General features: G+C 37.2%; 1 protein-coding gene across 2 annotated transcripts in view; it reads right to left on the bottom strand.

Annotated features, from left to right (window-relative positions):
• Positions 1 to 937: 937 nt before the first annotated feature.
• MTDH (metadherin) overlaps positions 938 to 17,510 on the bottom strand; it is a 56,898-nt gene continuing 40,325 nt past the window's right edge. For both annotated transcript variants that reach the window (XM_068525317.1, XM_068525318.1), the window contains 5 exons: positions 16,163 to 16,287; positions 11,305 to 11,412; positions 8,966 to 9,106; positions 6,082 to 6,238; positions 938 to 5,444 (listed from right to left, as the gene is read on the bottom strand). In XM_068525317.1, the coding sequence (XP_068381418.1) occupies positions 5,374 to 5,444; positions 6,082 to 6,238; positions 8,966 to 9,106; positions 11,305 to 11,412; positions 16,163 to 16,287 (602 nt within the window). In that variant the 3' untranslated portion in view covers positions 938 to 5,373. The remainder of the gene's footprint in view (positions 5,445 to 6,081; positions 6,239 to 8,965; positions 9,107 to 11,304; positions 11,413 to 16,162; positions 16,288 to 17,510) is intronic.

The following is a 17,510-nucleotide window of genomic DNA, read 5'->3' as shown; positions in this document are numbered from 1 at the left end:
TTCACCTACTTCAAGTTTTTAAAATCTAAATTGGAATAGCTGTGGGATTATAATACTTCAGCTTAGTGTCATGATCATGTACTTTTTCTGCTTTAATCTTGTGATTAAATGAAATGTTAGATTTCTTGATATTATACCTGTTTTATTCTTTCGATAAATTTCTGGATTTTGATTGCTAATAACAGAAATGCCCCCCGGTTTCTGGCATTTGGATGCGCCTTTCCTAGTTCCAGTGCTAAGGTAGGTTTTCTTCCATTGTTCATTATTGTGGTCATTTCAGTTTTGATAAGAAATGGGAAATAGCTCCAAATTTTCCCGGCAATATATTTTTTAAATTATTGAAGACAGTTTAGAAGAGAAAGAAATCATTCGTAATTCCAGGGTCTTAAGTAGCTAACAGCTCTGGTTGTCCTGCCAGTAAACACCCTTGTGGTGTTTTTCAGAATGTCTGCAGCCCCCTCAGCCAACTTTGCAAGGAACCCTTGCCCTAAGGACACACGCTGCTCTTCTGAACCCTGGGGGAAGCTCCTGTCTAGAAAAGAGCCTCGCTACCCTCTTTCCCTGGGGAAAGGCTGCCATGTAAAGCGTGCACTACGCAACTCCGAGGGCACTATTCATGTTCAGATTCACTGTGCGTATGCATATTTCTTACAACAATTTCCCAACAGATGTCGGTGGAGTGACTCGAGGAAGCAGTAGCAGCGAGGCTGTCATGACACCCTTCCAAGACCAGGCTACGTGTTACCTGGGACCCCTACTCAGTTGTGGCCCCGAAAAGGAGCTGTGCCCAACTGGGCACCTGAGAGCAGCTAGTTTCATCCATGCCTCCTCAGCCCGCCCCTACACCCCGCCTTGGTCCTGTTACCTGACAACAACAAACAGCAAGCTCACCCCCAAGATCCCCCTACTGGTAATGTTCTATTTCTTAAGCAGAATGGTGGTTTCAGAGGTGTTCATTTTATTATGCTTTATAATTTATGTACATGTTACATATATTCATTTTGAATGCTTTGATACAATAAATAAAAAAGGAAAGCACACATACAAAAAAGAATGCCATTATCACGGGGATGACCTTGAATCTGCTTAAAATTTTCTTCAGATTAGCCTATTCATGAACCTCAGTATTGTTAATTAAGTAGGTAGCAGACATCTTACAATGCACCTCATATACCTTTCTTGATGGTAGGATTAGAAATCATTCTGTTAAAGTATTTAGAATAGTAACAGTGCCTTTTAATTTTTTAAAGATTACATTACACACCAGGGTAACTTCTACTGAAAACTGTTATAATCTATACTTGCAGTGTAGGTGTGAAAGCAGGCTGCTAAGTTTTTTTAAGCCTCTAGGTCTCTAGAATTTCAAGCAGTCACTGAGTGGCAGAAATTTCTTCCACCATCTATTACGTATAAGTTGAAACACTATCAGCTGCTACTCTGAGCAGCATCCAAGAGATTTAAAAATTTCTGCTCGATTGGAAAAGCTAAAACCTGACCTTAAAAGTGACACTTGGCTGCAGGATATACACAACGTAGTCAACCCTGTGACAGAACACTGCTAGCTGTTCCTGATATCCACTTCTCTGCTGCTTCCTCAGTAATGAATCCTGAAATGTTAATTTGGCCAATGACAGCCCAGGATAAACACTATTACTTCCCATCCCCCTCTGTAGCTCGTAGGATCAAGTGATTGAGTTTGGGTGGATAAGCCTGTGTGGTGTGAATAACTTGTAAGAAGTGTTCTTAAAGGAAGGGAGCAGAAATGCTCAGAGGAGGTTTCTAGCTGGTGCAGCTGTCTGCAACCGTGACATGAAAGCCACATGTTGAGAATGTGGAAGGGCAACACAGAAGGACCTTGGATGCCTGGCCCTGCAGAGTGTCAGAGTAGCCCTGGCCTGCTTTCTCAGGCCTGCTTTCTCTTTTTTTTTTTTTTTTTTTACATGCAAGAGAAATAAACTTCTCTATTAAGTCACTATTGTTTAGGACACAGCCATACTAATACCTAATGCCAAATTTGAGTTTAATTTCCTTAATTTAAAAGGTTGATACAAGTGATACACTACACCTGGTGGCAGTTACATCTACTGCTGTAAGATGGAAGCTGTTTCCCATAGAGAACACTGTGTCACGAACAGGGACATTTCAAGAGATGCTTCACTCCAAATACTTGACTTGCCGGTGGTAAAGCCTGCAAGTACACCTACGGTTTCAGAGCATCAAGAACATTTGAAACATTTAGAACCTATAGTTTAGAAACATCAAGAACATCAAAAAGTCACTGCCTTTAGACTAGCTTAGGATGCGAAGTGCCCTCCCATAAGAGAACCGTAAGGAGCAACTTAAATCAAAAATGGTTTGTTTTATTTACAATACTCAATGCATTTTACAAATAACATATTTGCATTCCCTAAGTCTTTCGGAAAGTAATTCCAGTTTGTGCAATGAGTTTATAGGAAAGTCTTAAGACATCTGTTAGACATCTTAAATTCTAAATTTTGAAAGATATTTCACACTCTATTAATAGAGGACTGTTTGTAATTAAGAAAAACTAAACTCTGTAGTTAAATATTGCCCTTCAATATCTTTAACCCAAGTACAAACTGGATTAGCCTATGAAATAATACCATTAGATTCAGATGAGTCATTCCCACTGCCCGCCTAATAAAATGCATGCACAAAGTAAACACGGTCAATTACATTAATGACATTTTTTTTCAATACTTGTTTTTTGGACTCTCTCAACTACTGTTTTGCTCAATTCAGGATACAGAGAGGTAGGATTCCAGTCTGGGGAAGTCCTAACCCACTACTCCTTGCTCCAGAACAGGGAAGGATTTTCATTCAGTTAAGTACGGGGAGACAGGTCAGGATGAGGGAGAGTTTTCAGTAGTTTCTCTAGGAGGCTCTGTTTGCTAATCAGAACAAGGGTCCCCTCCAGGCCTGACAAAGCCTGAAGGGATCACTTATCTCCCTACTAGTGGTTTGGGGAGCATCTAATCCAAGCCTCCAAAGGACAACAGGCTCCCCTCTCTCCTCTCTCCCCTGATTCACTACCTTGATTTTATTGCCTTCTGAGTTTATGTTGGAAAACAGTTCCTCTGTTCAGACGCCAGAAACTGCTTTCATGTCACATAAACAACTTTATGGAACAAGAGCGATGAACAATGATACTTTGTGCAAGAGTTTGCATCTCATGCATGTGTAAGAGAAAGAACTTATTAATTTTATCACTCATAGCTGCCATGTCTTAAAACATAAAAATCCATGCCCTAGTTCTTGAGCCAGAGAGAAGGGACAGGTATCTCCATCCTGGATCCACCCCAATTTAGCAGTGCACTTCTCCGTCTCCACACCGAATCTTCCCTCAAAAGATGGTGTTTCTAACACCTGGTGTTGGTGGTTGAATGAGAGATACTAAGCTGGAGAAATAAAGTCCGACATTCGACATAGCCAACACAATTCTAAGATAAAGAAATGGTGAGGTAGAGTTGAGAGAGTTCAATTAAATTTTTTGAGCATAGATCTTTTGGCACATTCTAAAATTACACAGACTCCCTAATTCAATTCTCCTTTGTGATACCTTTACAAAGTGCTGCAACGTAGGAATCCTTGGATCTCTTTAGGAAGCATCTATATAAAGCGAACAGACCACAGTCATTTGAAGAAATCCACTCCTGGCACTTTAGCTTATTTACCCCGATATTGAAGCAAATAAAAACAATGCTATCCATTTGCTGAATTTATTTAAACAAATCAATTTAGAAATATAGAATTAAACAAAACTTCTGACATGTAAACATACTGCCATGTTCCTGAAACAGATGTTAACACCTGATAAAAGTTAATAATCACTTGTTAGGAAAGCTGTCCATTAATAAGGCCAGTCTTCAGCAAAACTAAAAGCATTTTGTTTCTTTAGCTTTCCTAGTGTGACAATGCAATACTATCAAACCACAGTCAAATATAATAAAGACAAGATTGGATGGACAGATCAGTACCATTGGTTACAGCTGTTAAACAGTTTCATTCTTGGCGCCACAGGAAAACAATTAAGCCAATCACATCGAATAAATCATGGCTTTTTTTCTTTATCACAATTCACTAAGTGATGTTAATTATGGTCCTTGTCAAACACGTTTGGTAAAGGCTATTTACAGTGTACATGGCTGAGCATGCACTATTTATAGTTACAAAGATACCTGCCAGTTTATTACAATAGAATTACACAGTGCCTGAAAATGGTGAAACATCTCACACATCATTTAAATCAACACAGTTTCAAGCAGGAAACGTTCCTTATTTGATCACGATTGCAATAATTACATGAAAATTCTTATAAAAACACGAATCCCCTTCAAGAAATTGATGCATATTCTACGCACTACAGGTTAAGGCAGTAAAAAAATGTATTCCTGATAACTGGAGGTCTTGACAATGTCAATTAAAGCTGTCTGACTTTAGTTTTTCATTCTCCATCATGTAATCAAAGTTCTGTCTATATAACTAGTTTGTGAAAGATTTCATTTTTAAAGTCAAAAAAGTATTAGTAATGAAGAAGAGTTGATGCTGGAAAAAAAGTAATTGCTAGGGAGAGGAAAAAATGTAAGGTGGATTTTGCCTGAAAGTTTTCAAATCATCAACAAGAGCATTATTTGTGAGTCTGAACCTTAAAAGTATAAAACAAATACATATAGTTTACCTTTCTTAACTTAAAATATACTGTACTTTGAACAATTCAAGTAAAGTAAGACTATCAAAAATAACTTCATAAGCCATACAAGTGTCAACTGCATTTTGAATGTTTTAAGAACTTTTTAAAAATTGTAAACTAAACCATGACAGTTTAAACAAATAATAAATGACTTTTTATTTGCACTTGTGATTTAATACAAATTGCTACCAACAAATATGTAAAGATATGGCAGATTATGCATTTGATCAAAGCACTTTGATTTAAGCATAAAACAGATTCAAATGGTTTAAGTTCCGTGCATAAGATCCAAGAAGCTGCTTACTAATATGTAGGCAACCCTCTCTCTAATCAGAATCCTTTATTCCTCAGCTGCAGATGAGACAGGGCACAATCTGTTGTAAACAGGGCACTGTTGTAAAACCAGGATAATATTCTTAAATTAAGATCGTTGTTAGATTGAAAAGACTTTCCCCAAGTGTCTTCCAATTCTGCTGACCTCTTAATTTCATAAATTAACTTTCCTTTGATTCCATTTTTACGGTGGCTGTGTTCACAGTTTTGTTTTAAAAATTGGTTTAAATTTATATAAAACTCTGTACATGTTCACAAATTATTGCATAAACAGCATAATCTTCAAGACAGTGTTTGCAAACACATGTCCAATTCAGGAAAAAAAATATTCACGTTTCCCGTCTGGCTTTTTTCTTCTTTTTTATTTGTTTGGGAGATTCCCAACTAGTTTCAGACTTGGCTAAAAGGCGAAAAAAAAAAAAAGAGAGAGAGAAGTTATGACAGTAAATACTGTTCTGTTTCAAAAATATGAAAGTATCAATAAAAACACGCTTTGAAATCCACTAATGATGCCTCAAATTTTATGTCTACATTTTCAAGTTCTAGTTACATGTTTTTAGGTTATTCTCTGGCTGCCTTCCTCTCTTCCTTTCCTCTGTATTATTTGGTTTAACGATATGGATGATATTTCATCAGTTTTGACCTAGAAAAACCATTGTTTAAAAGACTCAATCTAAGTAATAAAAGTGAAAGTGGGTAAAATGGACACTAAAGGTAGCTAAAGGGAGAAAAAGAGGTGAAAAAAAGGGCACAGGACAATTTGCAGTCTCAAGAAAATGTGCACAGAAAAAGGGAGGGACTGGGCGAGTAAGGGCAGGCATAGCCCTCCTCTGTGTACGTCCTTGGCCACCTATTCTTGCCTGAAGTGACTTCAGCTCCCTGGCCCTCCCAACTGAGGTCCACAAGGGTCCAAGGAATCTAGGCTTTGCAAAGGAGGAAAGGGATGCTGTAGTAAGTAATCCATTAGACTTCTAAGACAGTAACACTTATAGACAGTACAGAGAACACCAAAAGAACCAAAAATGAGAATTACTTACTCTGTGAAGGAGGCACACTATTTTGCTTAGTATTCGACTTGGATTTATCTGTTTCTTGTAGCATCGGTGGCACTTGGGAAGAGCTCTTGTCAGAATCACTTTTTGATAAAATAACAGATGGCTCGGTAGAAATAGCAGGTGGAAGAGTCTTGATAGGCTATTTTGAAATGAAATTATCTTAGATTTTCATTAAAAATTTCAAATAAAAGTAAGTATCATAGTAATACAAGAGGCTGTATAGCAGTAATATGAACATGGTTGCCAAATAATTTATCAGCAGAAGCGCTACAACTCATGCCTGCCCTCTAGTGACATATAACCAAATAAGTCTTTATTTACAATATCCACAAATACAGGTTGGGATAAAAATGGATAAATGTGTAAAATCACAAGATGTTTACTGAATTTCACATAAGAGTGAATAATTCCATTTTTTTTTATAATCTTTTTTTTTTAATTTTTTAAAATTAATTAATTATTTATTTATTTTTGGCTGTGTTGGGTCTTCGTTTCTGTGCAAGGGCTTTCTCTAGTTGCGGCAGGCAAGTGGAGGCCACTCTTCATCGCGGTGCGCAGGCCTCTCACTATCGCGGCCTCTCTTGTTGCGGAGCACAGGCTCCAGACGCGCAGGCTCAGCAATTGTGGCTCACGGGCCTAGTTGCTCGGCGGCATGTGGGATCTTCCCAGACCAGGGCTTGAACCCGTGTCCCCTGCATTGGCAGGCGGATTCTCAACCACTGCGCCACCAGGGAAGCCCAATAATTCCATTTTCATTAACTTTTACACTTTTCTTTTTCATTACAAGTAACAGGATTTTTTTATGTTTTGGTATTCAATGGTTCTGTCCACTTCCCACTAACTCTCACCTCCTCAAAACCTTTTCATGTGAAGGCAAAAAGAAAATAGCAAATTTCTGAACTACCAGTAGGTGATACTCCCTTTTGTCCTTCTCAAGAGTTAGGGATATCTCAAAGAGCAGCAGCAACAGGTTCAGTTTCCTCTCCAAGGAAAAAGATGGCCTCAGATACAGCAGGCTATGGCTACTAGTCTTATCTATTAAAGCAACAAGTAAAACTCAGGTCCAAATCGTCAGTTTTATTGAGTCTGGTAGTGAAATCATAATGCGTAGGGTCTGAACTCTTGAATCTTCCTTCTCCTCTGCAACCTCAGAGCAGAGAGGTAAACTAACTGATTTGCCTGAATGAGGCCTAACTGTTAATGAATGTTCAGGACAGGTAACAACAGAAACCCCAACACTTACAGTGCCTTGAGGCTGTAATAGATGAGTAAGAGATCATCTCACCCTTTAGCTCTACCTGTGATGATTATTTTGAATATAGAAACAAGGGTAAGTCATGCTTCTCTTGCCCCTTGTTCTTCCAGGCTCCATGGGTTCAAGAAAGCACAGCGGGAAAGGAAACAAGAGGAAGATGTGTGTACCCAGGTAACTACTAGGATTCCTTCTTCCTATTTCAGGTATCTGAAGCTGCATTTATGTTGCTTGGTTCAACTTTAATAATGTTTCCTGTATTTATTTCATACCCAAAAGTTTTAGTACTCATTTTAAATCTCTTTCCCCCCCCCATTCTCTCACTTACCTATATTAAATCACAGAAGGACTCAAATATCCTTTACAAGATGGCTTCTGAAAATGACTTATTAAGTAAAACATCAAAATGTCATATGACCCTTTGCAGTCTATTAAATTTATGTATGTATTTTTTTTAAAAATTAATTTATTTATATATTTTTGGCTGCGCTGGGTCTTCGTTGCTGCACGCAGGCTTTCTCTAGTTGCGGCGAGCGGGGGCTACTCTTCATTGCGGTGTACAGGCTTCTCACTGCAGTGGCTTCTCTTGTTGTGGAGCACGGGCTCTAGGTACGCGGGCTCTAGGTACGCGGGCTCTAGAGTGCAGGCTCAGTAGTTGTGGCGCACGGGCTTAGTTGCTCTGCGGCATGTGGGATCTTCCCGGACTGGGGCTCGAACCCGTGTCCCCTGCATTGGCAGGCGGATTCTTAACCACTGCGCCACCAGGGAAGTCCTATGTATGTATTGAGACTGCATTCTTTTATGTCAAAATACTCTCAGGGAATTAAAAGCATCAAGTCCAAATAGGAAGTATGGTTAAGATTTTTAGTACCAGACTGTTACAAATTCTTTCTCTTAACAGTAATTCAGGTTCTTGTGTAAAGCTGTCTCATTAAATATGTAAGCTCCATAGAGGCAGAGATTTTTTTGTCTGCTTTGTTCTTTGATGTGTCCCCAGAATCTTAAATAGTGTGTGGCATTGTGGTAGGTTCTCAATACATTTTTTGAATGAGTATATAAACGAACCATGCAGAATTTCATGGTCATTCATATTTCTTATATTTCTATACGATATAACTTACCAAATTAGAAATCAGACTTTAAAGAGCTATGGTCTTTGTGTCACTGGTCTAGACCTTTTGTAAAATGGTCCCTTCTGACATATCAAAATTTTCCACAGATGGCACACAGTTCAAGACACTGTCAGCAAATTTTAAACAAATGTTACATTCTGAGAGGTCGGACCATAGTCACCTTATATTATGTGCATGCTTTTGGGGGAGTGGAACCAGTCGCATTTTCTGTAAGGCATCTATCCCTTGTATGCCTAGATATTTAAGAAAAAAATACAGTCTAGTGGCTCTCTCTAGTTTGGCCTCTGATAGTTATGGGACTTGGGCCAACTTATTCAACTTCTCTAAACTCATTTATATAATGGTTTGCACCTTTCTTGTGGGGTTGTTGTGAGGGCAATTTGGTGTATTTAAAATGTTTAGCATGGGCCTCCATAAAATATTACTATTAATACAATTCTCAAGTCATCAAAATTTTATTCCTTACATATCAGAAAGTTACCTGGCTATTTTTGATGAGTGCTTCAGCTGGATCACTAGTGCTTATGGTCTTCAAAGAAAAAGCTTTTTCCTGTTTTGGACGGACCTTAGAGGTATTCACTGGGAGCTCTTCTCTAATCTCTTTTTCTAATTCTTCTGTGTCCTACAGAGAAAAGTAGTGCATTAGATGATACAAATCACTCATTTTTACTAATTAAAATCTATTCGGTTTATAGTACTACTGTCCAGAAGGTATTCCAAGAAGAAAATTTTATTTCAGAAACTGCCCAAATGGCTTAAAAGAGCATAAAAAAATAATCATTCAAAGAATTTTAACCATAGGTACATTTGGAATATACGTTCATCATCCCTGCTTTCCTCAGGGATTTAAATCAACTGTGAATTAAAAAACAACACACTCACACCCCCAAATGGGAAAGGGAACCATTTAATTTACTAAACCAAACAAGTATTTTTTTCCTTTTAGAAAAAGTACATGGGGAATTAGGTGCTACTTGAAGACTTTAGAAATAGCATTTCACTTAATGACTTCTTCAAGGAATGAAATATTTATACATAAGTGCATTTTCTAGATAAATTAAGCTTACACAGTAGAAAGGACACAGATAGGAATTTCAATTTTGGCCATGCCACAACCTAGCTAAGTCAAGGACAAATGCTTACGTCAAGGACAAATCTTTGATTTCCCCAAACTGCAGTTTCCTCAACTGTAAAATAAAATTTGTGTAGATAATTTTTATGGTCTTTTCCAAGTTTAAACATTTCCATTCTTAGGTCTTCAAACTTTTTAAAAGACATTACATGCTTAGGTATGTGAAATAAGTATGAATTAGAATATATTAAATAGGACTATCATTGTGAATGGTAAGGAAAAAAAAAAATTCCGAAACGTAATCATTTATGCATAGGCTACTCTGTGCTATATACTTTACACAGAACTTCATGGATATCTTATTTAATTCTCAAAGCAACCTATGCAGTTAAGGAACTTGTGCAAAATACAACAAACAAACAAAAAACAACACAGTAAATGGCAGAACTAAAATGTGAATACAGATCTGACTCTAAAACCTGTATACTTATTCACTATATTTAAAAAACAGATCAAACTTTTTTTTAAAAGGAGTATCAGAATACCAAAGGAACTTTCACAATTTAATGACCTTTGCCAATTAAGTTGAAATTTAAGGAATACATCTACCCCACAAAATTTCCTTTAAAAGGAACTCACCTAATCTACAAGCCAGAAAAGCAGTACTAGTAAAGGCCATAGTATGAATCACAGAAATCCAGAAAAAGTTTGGCTAAATGGATTTCAGATAGTATTACTAACAAAGTATGGCTATCAATAACATTTCTCATCAGCTAGTTCAGCTAACAAGAAAAGCACACCCACTATATAGTTTTTGTTTTTATGCCCATTGATCTTAGTTGTTAACCTTAATGCCCACCTATTATTACTGAGAGAAAACTAATATTGATAATGGATTGGTATCATTTATGAAGGGTTGTGCTTCCCACAACAAAAAAGAACTGAACACATACTTCTTTAAAAAGTCATGCAGAAATTTTTTCCAAATAGAATAAGTAGGAAAATTACTATGTAGACTATCCTCTAGAAATTTTGGTCATCTCCTACATTTAAAGGAATGAAAACAATTAGCCACATGGTTATAAGTAAGAAATAAGATTTTCATAAGTTGTAATGTAATAGTGATAATGCTTTCAAAAACAAATCCATGCGTATTTCTAGTAATCTATTACATTTGAAATTAAAATATCTTTGTTTTCCTCTATATAATGATCTAAAAATACTTTCCCAGATAGGAAAGACCAAAGAAAAGAAAAGGAAAATGTAGGAGTGATATAAATAGAAAGTTTCTGTTAGAAGCCAAAAAATCAGGAAAGGATACCAAGTGGAACAGCCAGCAAACTCAGAGTCAAGGGAAAGACTCCACTTGTTATGCGCATGGTTCTCCTAAATGTGCTAAAATTCTAATTTGCTAAATTCCATTACTCAAAGAATTTCTGTATGTGTGAAATACTGTACCCCCTGTTCCATTTCATCATAATATAAACTAAAATGCATCTAATTTAGAATTTTAGTTATTTGCTTTTGGTTTATACCTTTGATATTTTCTTTAGAGCAATAACATTTTTATTACAGCATGACATATAAAATCTTTAAAACATTCTATGACTTTTCAAATGCTTCTCAAGTAAATTTGATGTCTCACATGGTGTCTTTATACCTCTACATTTTCTTAGCATCTGCAAATCATCTTTTCACAAGTCGGCAGTAGGTGCTTAACGAATGATGTCTGTTGTTTTATACTCTACCTGTGCAGGAGAGTTATCTTCACCTTGCTTCTTCTTTTTCTTTTTTTTCTTTTTAGATTTCCCTGTTGGAAGAGCTCCCTCTCCCTTTTCTTTATCATCATCTGAAACCTGATGTTAAAAGCAAAAATACTGAAGTGAACCAACTGGTTAAGTTTTCATTATTCAGAAAATTATTATGAAATAATTCATTAGGTGCAGTCTTTTTCTCCCAAATTCTAAATAAGAATTAGTAACAATAAAACTGATCTGAAATCACATACTCAAAAAATAACAAAAGTGCATGGAACTTCACTCTTCTATTACAATAAACCCCTTTTTCGTACATCTTTCATCACTCACTACATGATCAATTAGACAGCTGTGCAAACCTTGGTTTTTAAAAACTCGTTTCTTAGGTAATTTATTTTATTTAAACACAGAACTATTTGCATTAAAATTGAACTTGACCCTGTTAAGAGAATGACAAGCTACAGAGTAGGAGAAAATATTTGTAAACCACATATCCAACAAAGGACTTGTATCTAGATTATATAAAGAACACTCAAAATTCAACAGTAAACAAATAAACAATCCAATTAGAAAGTGTGCAAAAGATACGAACAGACATTTCACAAAAGACATTAGAAATGTTCTGTATCTTGACTGTATCAATGTCAATGGCCTGGTTTTGACACTGTACTATGCTTTTGCAAGATGTTACCATTGGGGGACACTGGGTAAAGGGTACAAGGGATTTTTCTGTATTATTTCTTACAAGTACATGTGACTCTGGGACTTCCCTGGTGGTCCAGTGGGTAAGACTCCGTGCTCCCAATGCAGGGGCCCTGAGTTCAATCCCTGGTCGGGGAACTAAATCCCACATGCAGGCCACAGCTAAGAGGTAGCATGCTGCAACCAAGAAGCCCACATGTGGCAACTCTGAGCCTGCATGCTGCAACTAAAAGATCCTGCATGCCGCACTGAAGACCCAGCACAGCCTAAATAAATAAATAAATAAATAAATATTAAAAAAGTACATGTGACTCTATAATTACCTCAAAAGAAAAGAATTAAAAAAATTGAATTTGAGAAGGAATGTCATTGAAAGTAACATTCTGCATGACAAGAATAGCAAATTAGAATTGTTAAATTAGTATGAATGATATTTCTTCACACATACCATATAGCTGAGTTTTCTATGGAAAAGTGCTTTTAGTTTATTCTGTACAGATGACAGCCAAGATTCTTAGACTCTACTTAAAGGGAGAGATGATATAGCTAACTTGCTATTTCTCTGCTCAGCACCATAGTCATTAGGATGATTTTGGAGGTCTCATGAACCATCAAAGAGTTTACAGAAATAACTAGCAGATGGAAAAACAAAACCAAACCAAATCCTGCACAAATCCTGCTAAACTTAGCTAAGAGACTTTCTGTCCAAGTTGGTTGCTAGTTGTGGAGAAACTTCCACAGAAGTTTTTACCATAGGCTCACAATGATTAAAATGTCATATGAAAAGATGTATCCTCTGAAGGATATTCAGGTCACAAGGACTCTGGTCAGTCTGCTTCTCAGCCAATTTATAATCCATCCATACTGTCTATGGCTGCTTTTGCACTAGTGCATGGCCTTTTAAATAAAAGTTTGCTGACCCCTGCACTAAAATCTCTCCTATCATTAAAATACAAACGACCCCAACAAAACCCTTCGTCATACTTCAGTTTGCTGTTATCCACTACTTCTCCATCCATACCCAAACTTGCTTAAGAAAAAAAATCTTTTTAAAAAAAATATCTATTTATTTATTTGGCTGCGCCAGGTCTTAGCTGCAGCATGAGGGATCTAGTTCCCTAAGCAGGGATTGAACCCGGGCCCCCTGCATAGGGAGCGTGGAGTCTTACCCACTGGACCACCAGGGAAGTTCCAAGAAAAAAATACCTTATTATTTTTTAAGCATCATTTTACTCAACTTACTCTGACAGGCTACTAGTCCAAGGTTTCTAATGAAACTGCTCTAAATTACCAGAGAGCAAATGTCTCAGCCTCTGTGTCCTAGAACTCTCCTCCCTCAGTTTCCTTCACAGGCTTAAAAGTTGGGAGTTCCCCAGATTTCTATGCTCATTACATTGCTCTTTTCAACTCTATAAAATTTTCTACACATTTCACTCACCCTCAAAGTTTTAACAACCATATACTAATAACTTCCAAATACAAATCTTTTCCCAAAGCTTTAACCCGTTGCAACCAACTTTTCTTAGGCATATCTACAAAACACCTTGCATCTAACACATCCCAAACTGAACCAACCATCTTTCCCCCAATTAACTAGCTTTTGCTTTCTCTGTTGGGAGCACCACTTTCACCATCCCAGTTACCTAAGCTACAATTCTGGAAGTCATTTTTGATGATTCTTTCTCCAATCAATTCTAACCATATGTTCTGTTGATTTTGCTTCAATTTATTTTTCAAATCTGTCCTCTACTCTGTATACCATTCTTACCACTACTGTACAGGACTACTAGAACAACCTCTAAACTGGTATTCCTGCCTTTATTCTCATTATGCCTCCACTCCTTTTTCTACATTAATTGCCAGAGTAGCCAAAACAAAAACAAAACAAAACCCAAAGAACCCACAAAAACAAAAAAACCCCAAATCAAACCAAAACCAACCAAACAAAAACACCAAAAACCAAAAAGCACACCACTTTAGATTAAAATTCTTCCATTATTTATAGGACAAAATCCAAGTTTTTTTAAAAAAATTAATTAATTAATCAATTTATGGCTGCATTGGGTCTTCGTTGCTGTGCACGGGCTTTCTCTAGTTGTGGTGAGTGGGGGCTACTCTTCATTGTGGTGTGCGGTCTTCTCTTTGCGGCGGCTTCTCTTGTTGCGGAGCATAGGCTCTAGGCGCGCGGGCTTCAGTGGTTGCAGCACGTGGGCTCAGCAGTTGTGGTTCATGGGCTCTAGAGCACAGGCTCAGTAGTTGTGGCACACGGGCTTAGCTGCTCTGTGGCATGTGGGATCTTCCCGGGCCAGGGCTCGAACCCGTGTCCCCTGCATTGGCAGGCGGGAAATCCAAGGTTTTAAACATGACATTCAAGGGCTTGTAGAACCTGGTTTCTGCTTCCCTTTCCAATCTCATTTCTGACCACTCTTTGCTACACATTCTGCTTTTACCTCTGGGATGCCTTTGCTAAAACGCCGAAGTGCTTCCATAATACCTAACACATTATAACATTACTTTTATCTTCCAGTGTGCCTGTCTCCCTCCTCTCCTCCCTAACTAGACTGTAGGCTCCTCGAAGGCAGTAATCGTGTCTTGTTTCTCTATTAGCACAATACCTGACCCATGGCAGATGCAATTAATGTCTGTTGAATAATAATGGCCCTAGTATCTTCAGAGCCTCTCTGACTTTTCACCCTTCTTTCTATAACCAACCAGTAGAAAAGTTCAATCAGTAGCTTAATGTCTCTTGTAAATAACCACTTCCATTTATTTTTCAAAGTTATCAACTTAGTTCATTATCTCCTCCTGATTCATGCAATCAAAATAGTACAAAATAGCCTCCCAAACCAGTCTTCTCATTTTTGTTATATCCAGCCTAATTTTTCTTTTTCAAAAAATTTATTTATTTATTTATTTATTTAGGCTGTGCCGGGTCTTAGTTGTGGCACACAGGATCTTCGTTGCAGCATGCAGGATCTTTTTTAGTTGTGGCATGAATGATCTTTTTATTCTTTTAATATATATTTATTTATTTATTTGGCTGTGTTGGGTCTTAGTTGCGGCACGCGGGATCTTTGTTGTCGTGTGCGGGATCTTCGTTGTGGCACATGGGATCTTTTTTTAGTTGTGGCATGCGGGACCTTTAGCTGTGGAATTTGAACTCTTAGTTGTGGCATTTGAACTCTTAGTTGCGGCATGTGGGATCTAGTTCCCTGACCAGGGATCGAACCTGGGCCCCTTGCACTGGGAGTGCAGAGTCTTAGCCACTGGACCACCAGGGAAGTCGCGGCATGCGGGATCTTTTAGTTGCAGCATGAGGGCTCTTAGTTGCAGCAAGCATGCAGGATTCTAGTTCCCCGACCAGGGATCAAACCCGGGCCTCCTGCATTGGGAGCTTGGAGTCGTACCCACTGGACCACCAGGGAAGCTCCCAGCCTAATTTTTCTAACCCTAGCAATGATTAGGTTATCCCTAGTTTAAAAGCTGTCAGTAGGTTCTCATTACTTCTAGAATTCCATTAAAATGTGGCAAGGTATATATATCACTCATTTCATCTATTTATTCATTTACTGAATGTGAAGCACGTTTTGTAGCTCTAGTTTATAGAGCTACAAAAATAAAAACTTCACGGTCCCTTTCTTTAAGGAATGAAGCCTAGAAGGGGAAGACTGACATACAAAAACAACTGATCCTACCACCAATTGATTCCACACGTGTATTATACCTCTCCACCAAACATGTTACTTTCCTGCCTTGGTCCCTTTTTCATAAGGTTCTCAGTCTTATCTTGCTATGAAGCTTTCCTTAATTTTTCATTGAGAACTAATCTACTCTTCTCTAAACACACTAAAGAGTTGGTAGGCTGTTATAATAATTCTGATGAGGACAGGAATTGTGTGTTTTTTTTTCTTATCAGTATATAATAGTGCTTTCCACATAGTAGAATCCTCAATAATTTGTGGAAAGAAGAAACAGTAATAGAGAGAAGGCATGCGGACATAAGATGACTGAAGCAAATATGATTAGAATGTCTCTCTGAAGCAACTCTATCCCTGGATATATTTGTAATACAGAATGTAACCCTTAATAATTCCAGTACAGTTGATTGCACAGAGAAATAAATATACCCACCAATCCCTTTACTCACTTTTTGATCATCAGGAATTGGTTCCTGGGACTTTTGAAGTGAAGCTCTTTCTTCATCTACCCAATTTCCCCACTCTTCTGCTGGCGCATTCCAATCAGAGCTGGGATCAGCAGAAGACATACCATCTAAAATTTAACAGTGTGAATTAGGCATCTGTCATTTCTGCCAAAAACTAAATGCAAAACCCAAAATTCCTTATGTTGAACTAAGCTGTAATTTTAAACTACTGCTCTTCTTCCTCCCAAGTACATTTTAAGAGCTAGGAAAAATACCCAATAACATGACGGTAAAAACCTTTACCCAACTTCTGCTGGGCACATCATATGACTAGATGGAATGTCTAAGAAACTCCAGAAAACATGAATGAACCATTTATTCCACTCTCGCTACTTCCTTTATTATCAAAGGAAGTTTATCCCCTGAATTTGCTTTCTTTTCACTGTTTATGTCTAACTTCGTCTAGGACTTGGTCATTTTTTCTGATTTATACCCTCAGGGTATAAAATGAGTCAGTCTCTAAGAGTAGTGCCAAAATCATGCTCCTCCCCTCCTTATGAACTGTTTAAGATTAGGTTCTTCTTCAAATTCACCAAGTCATGCAAAATAGTCAACCTCTTCTTTTTCTCCTCTTTTTTAAAAAACACTTTACCTTCTTATATTTTTTCAGATTATTCAATGGTACTTTTATCTTTCCAAAATATGTGAGTCACTTTCAGGGCTTCTACACCCTCTTCTCAAGAATAATTTTTTTTTTTTTTAAGAATAAATTTCTAATCTAGACTTCCAAATTCTTTCACTCTAGGAAGCACTGAATTTTTACCTCCTTTGGGAAGCTATCACTGGCTTATTCTAAAAGAGAAAAACAATCTTCGGCTTTACCCTGGTTAGATAAGTAGCTCTCAAAATTAATTCTTCCCTCCTCTCCCTGGACATCATACACATCCATATATACATCTATAATAACTACTTAATGTTAACATAACAGAAGTTAGGCTTTATTTCTAAATGGTTAACAAGTCATTCTAACATTGCTCTTTATTGAAAAAAAATCCAACCTTTCCCCAATTAATGCCAAATGCTACTTTTACCAAATATTGAATTCTTAAATATATACTTCAGTCTGTTTCTGGAATTTCTGTTCCATTCATCTATTCCTGTCATACAAAATATAACTTGTAATACATTTTATTATCTAGAACAACAAATCTGCCTGCATTACTCCTATTTTCTTCACTATTCTTATTTTTCCACATGAATTCTATTATTTTTGTTTAGAGGGGTGGTATTATTATACGACCTCATGAAGACTTTTAAAAAAATCTATGTTTTGGATAAATATATTATGATC

Source organism: Eschrichtius robustus, chromosome 17, assembly GCF_028021215.1.
Source record: "Eschrichtius robustus isolate mEscRob2 chromosome 17, mEscRob2.pri, whole genome shotgun sequence".
NCBI classification, from domain to species: Eukaryota; Metazoa; Chordata; class Mammalia; order Artiodactyla; family Eschrichtiidae; genus Eschrichtius; species Eschrichtius robustus.
This window is presented reverse-complemented; position numbering and strand designations above follow the sequence as displayed.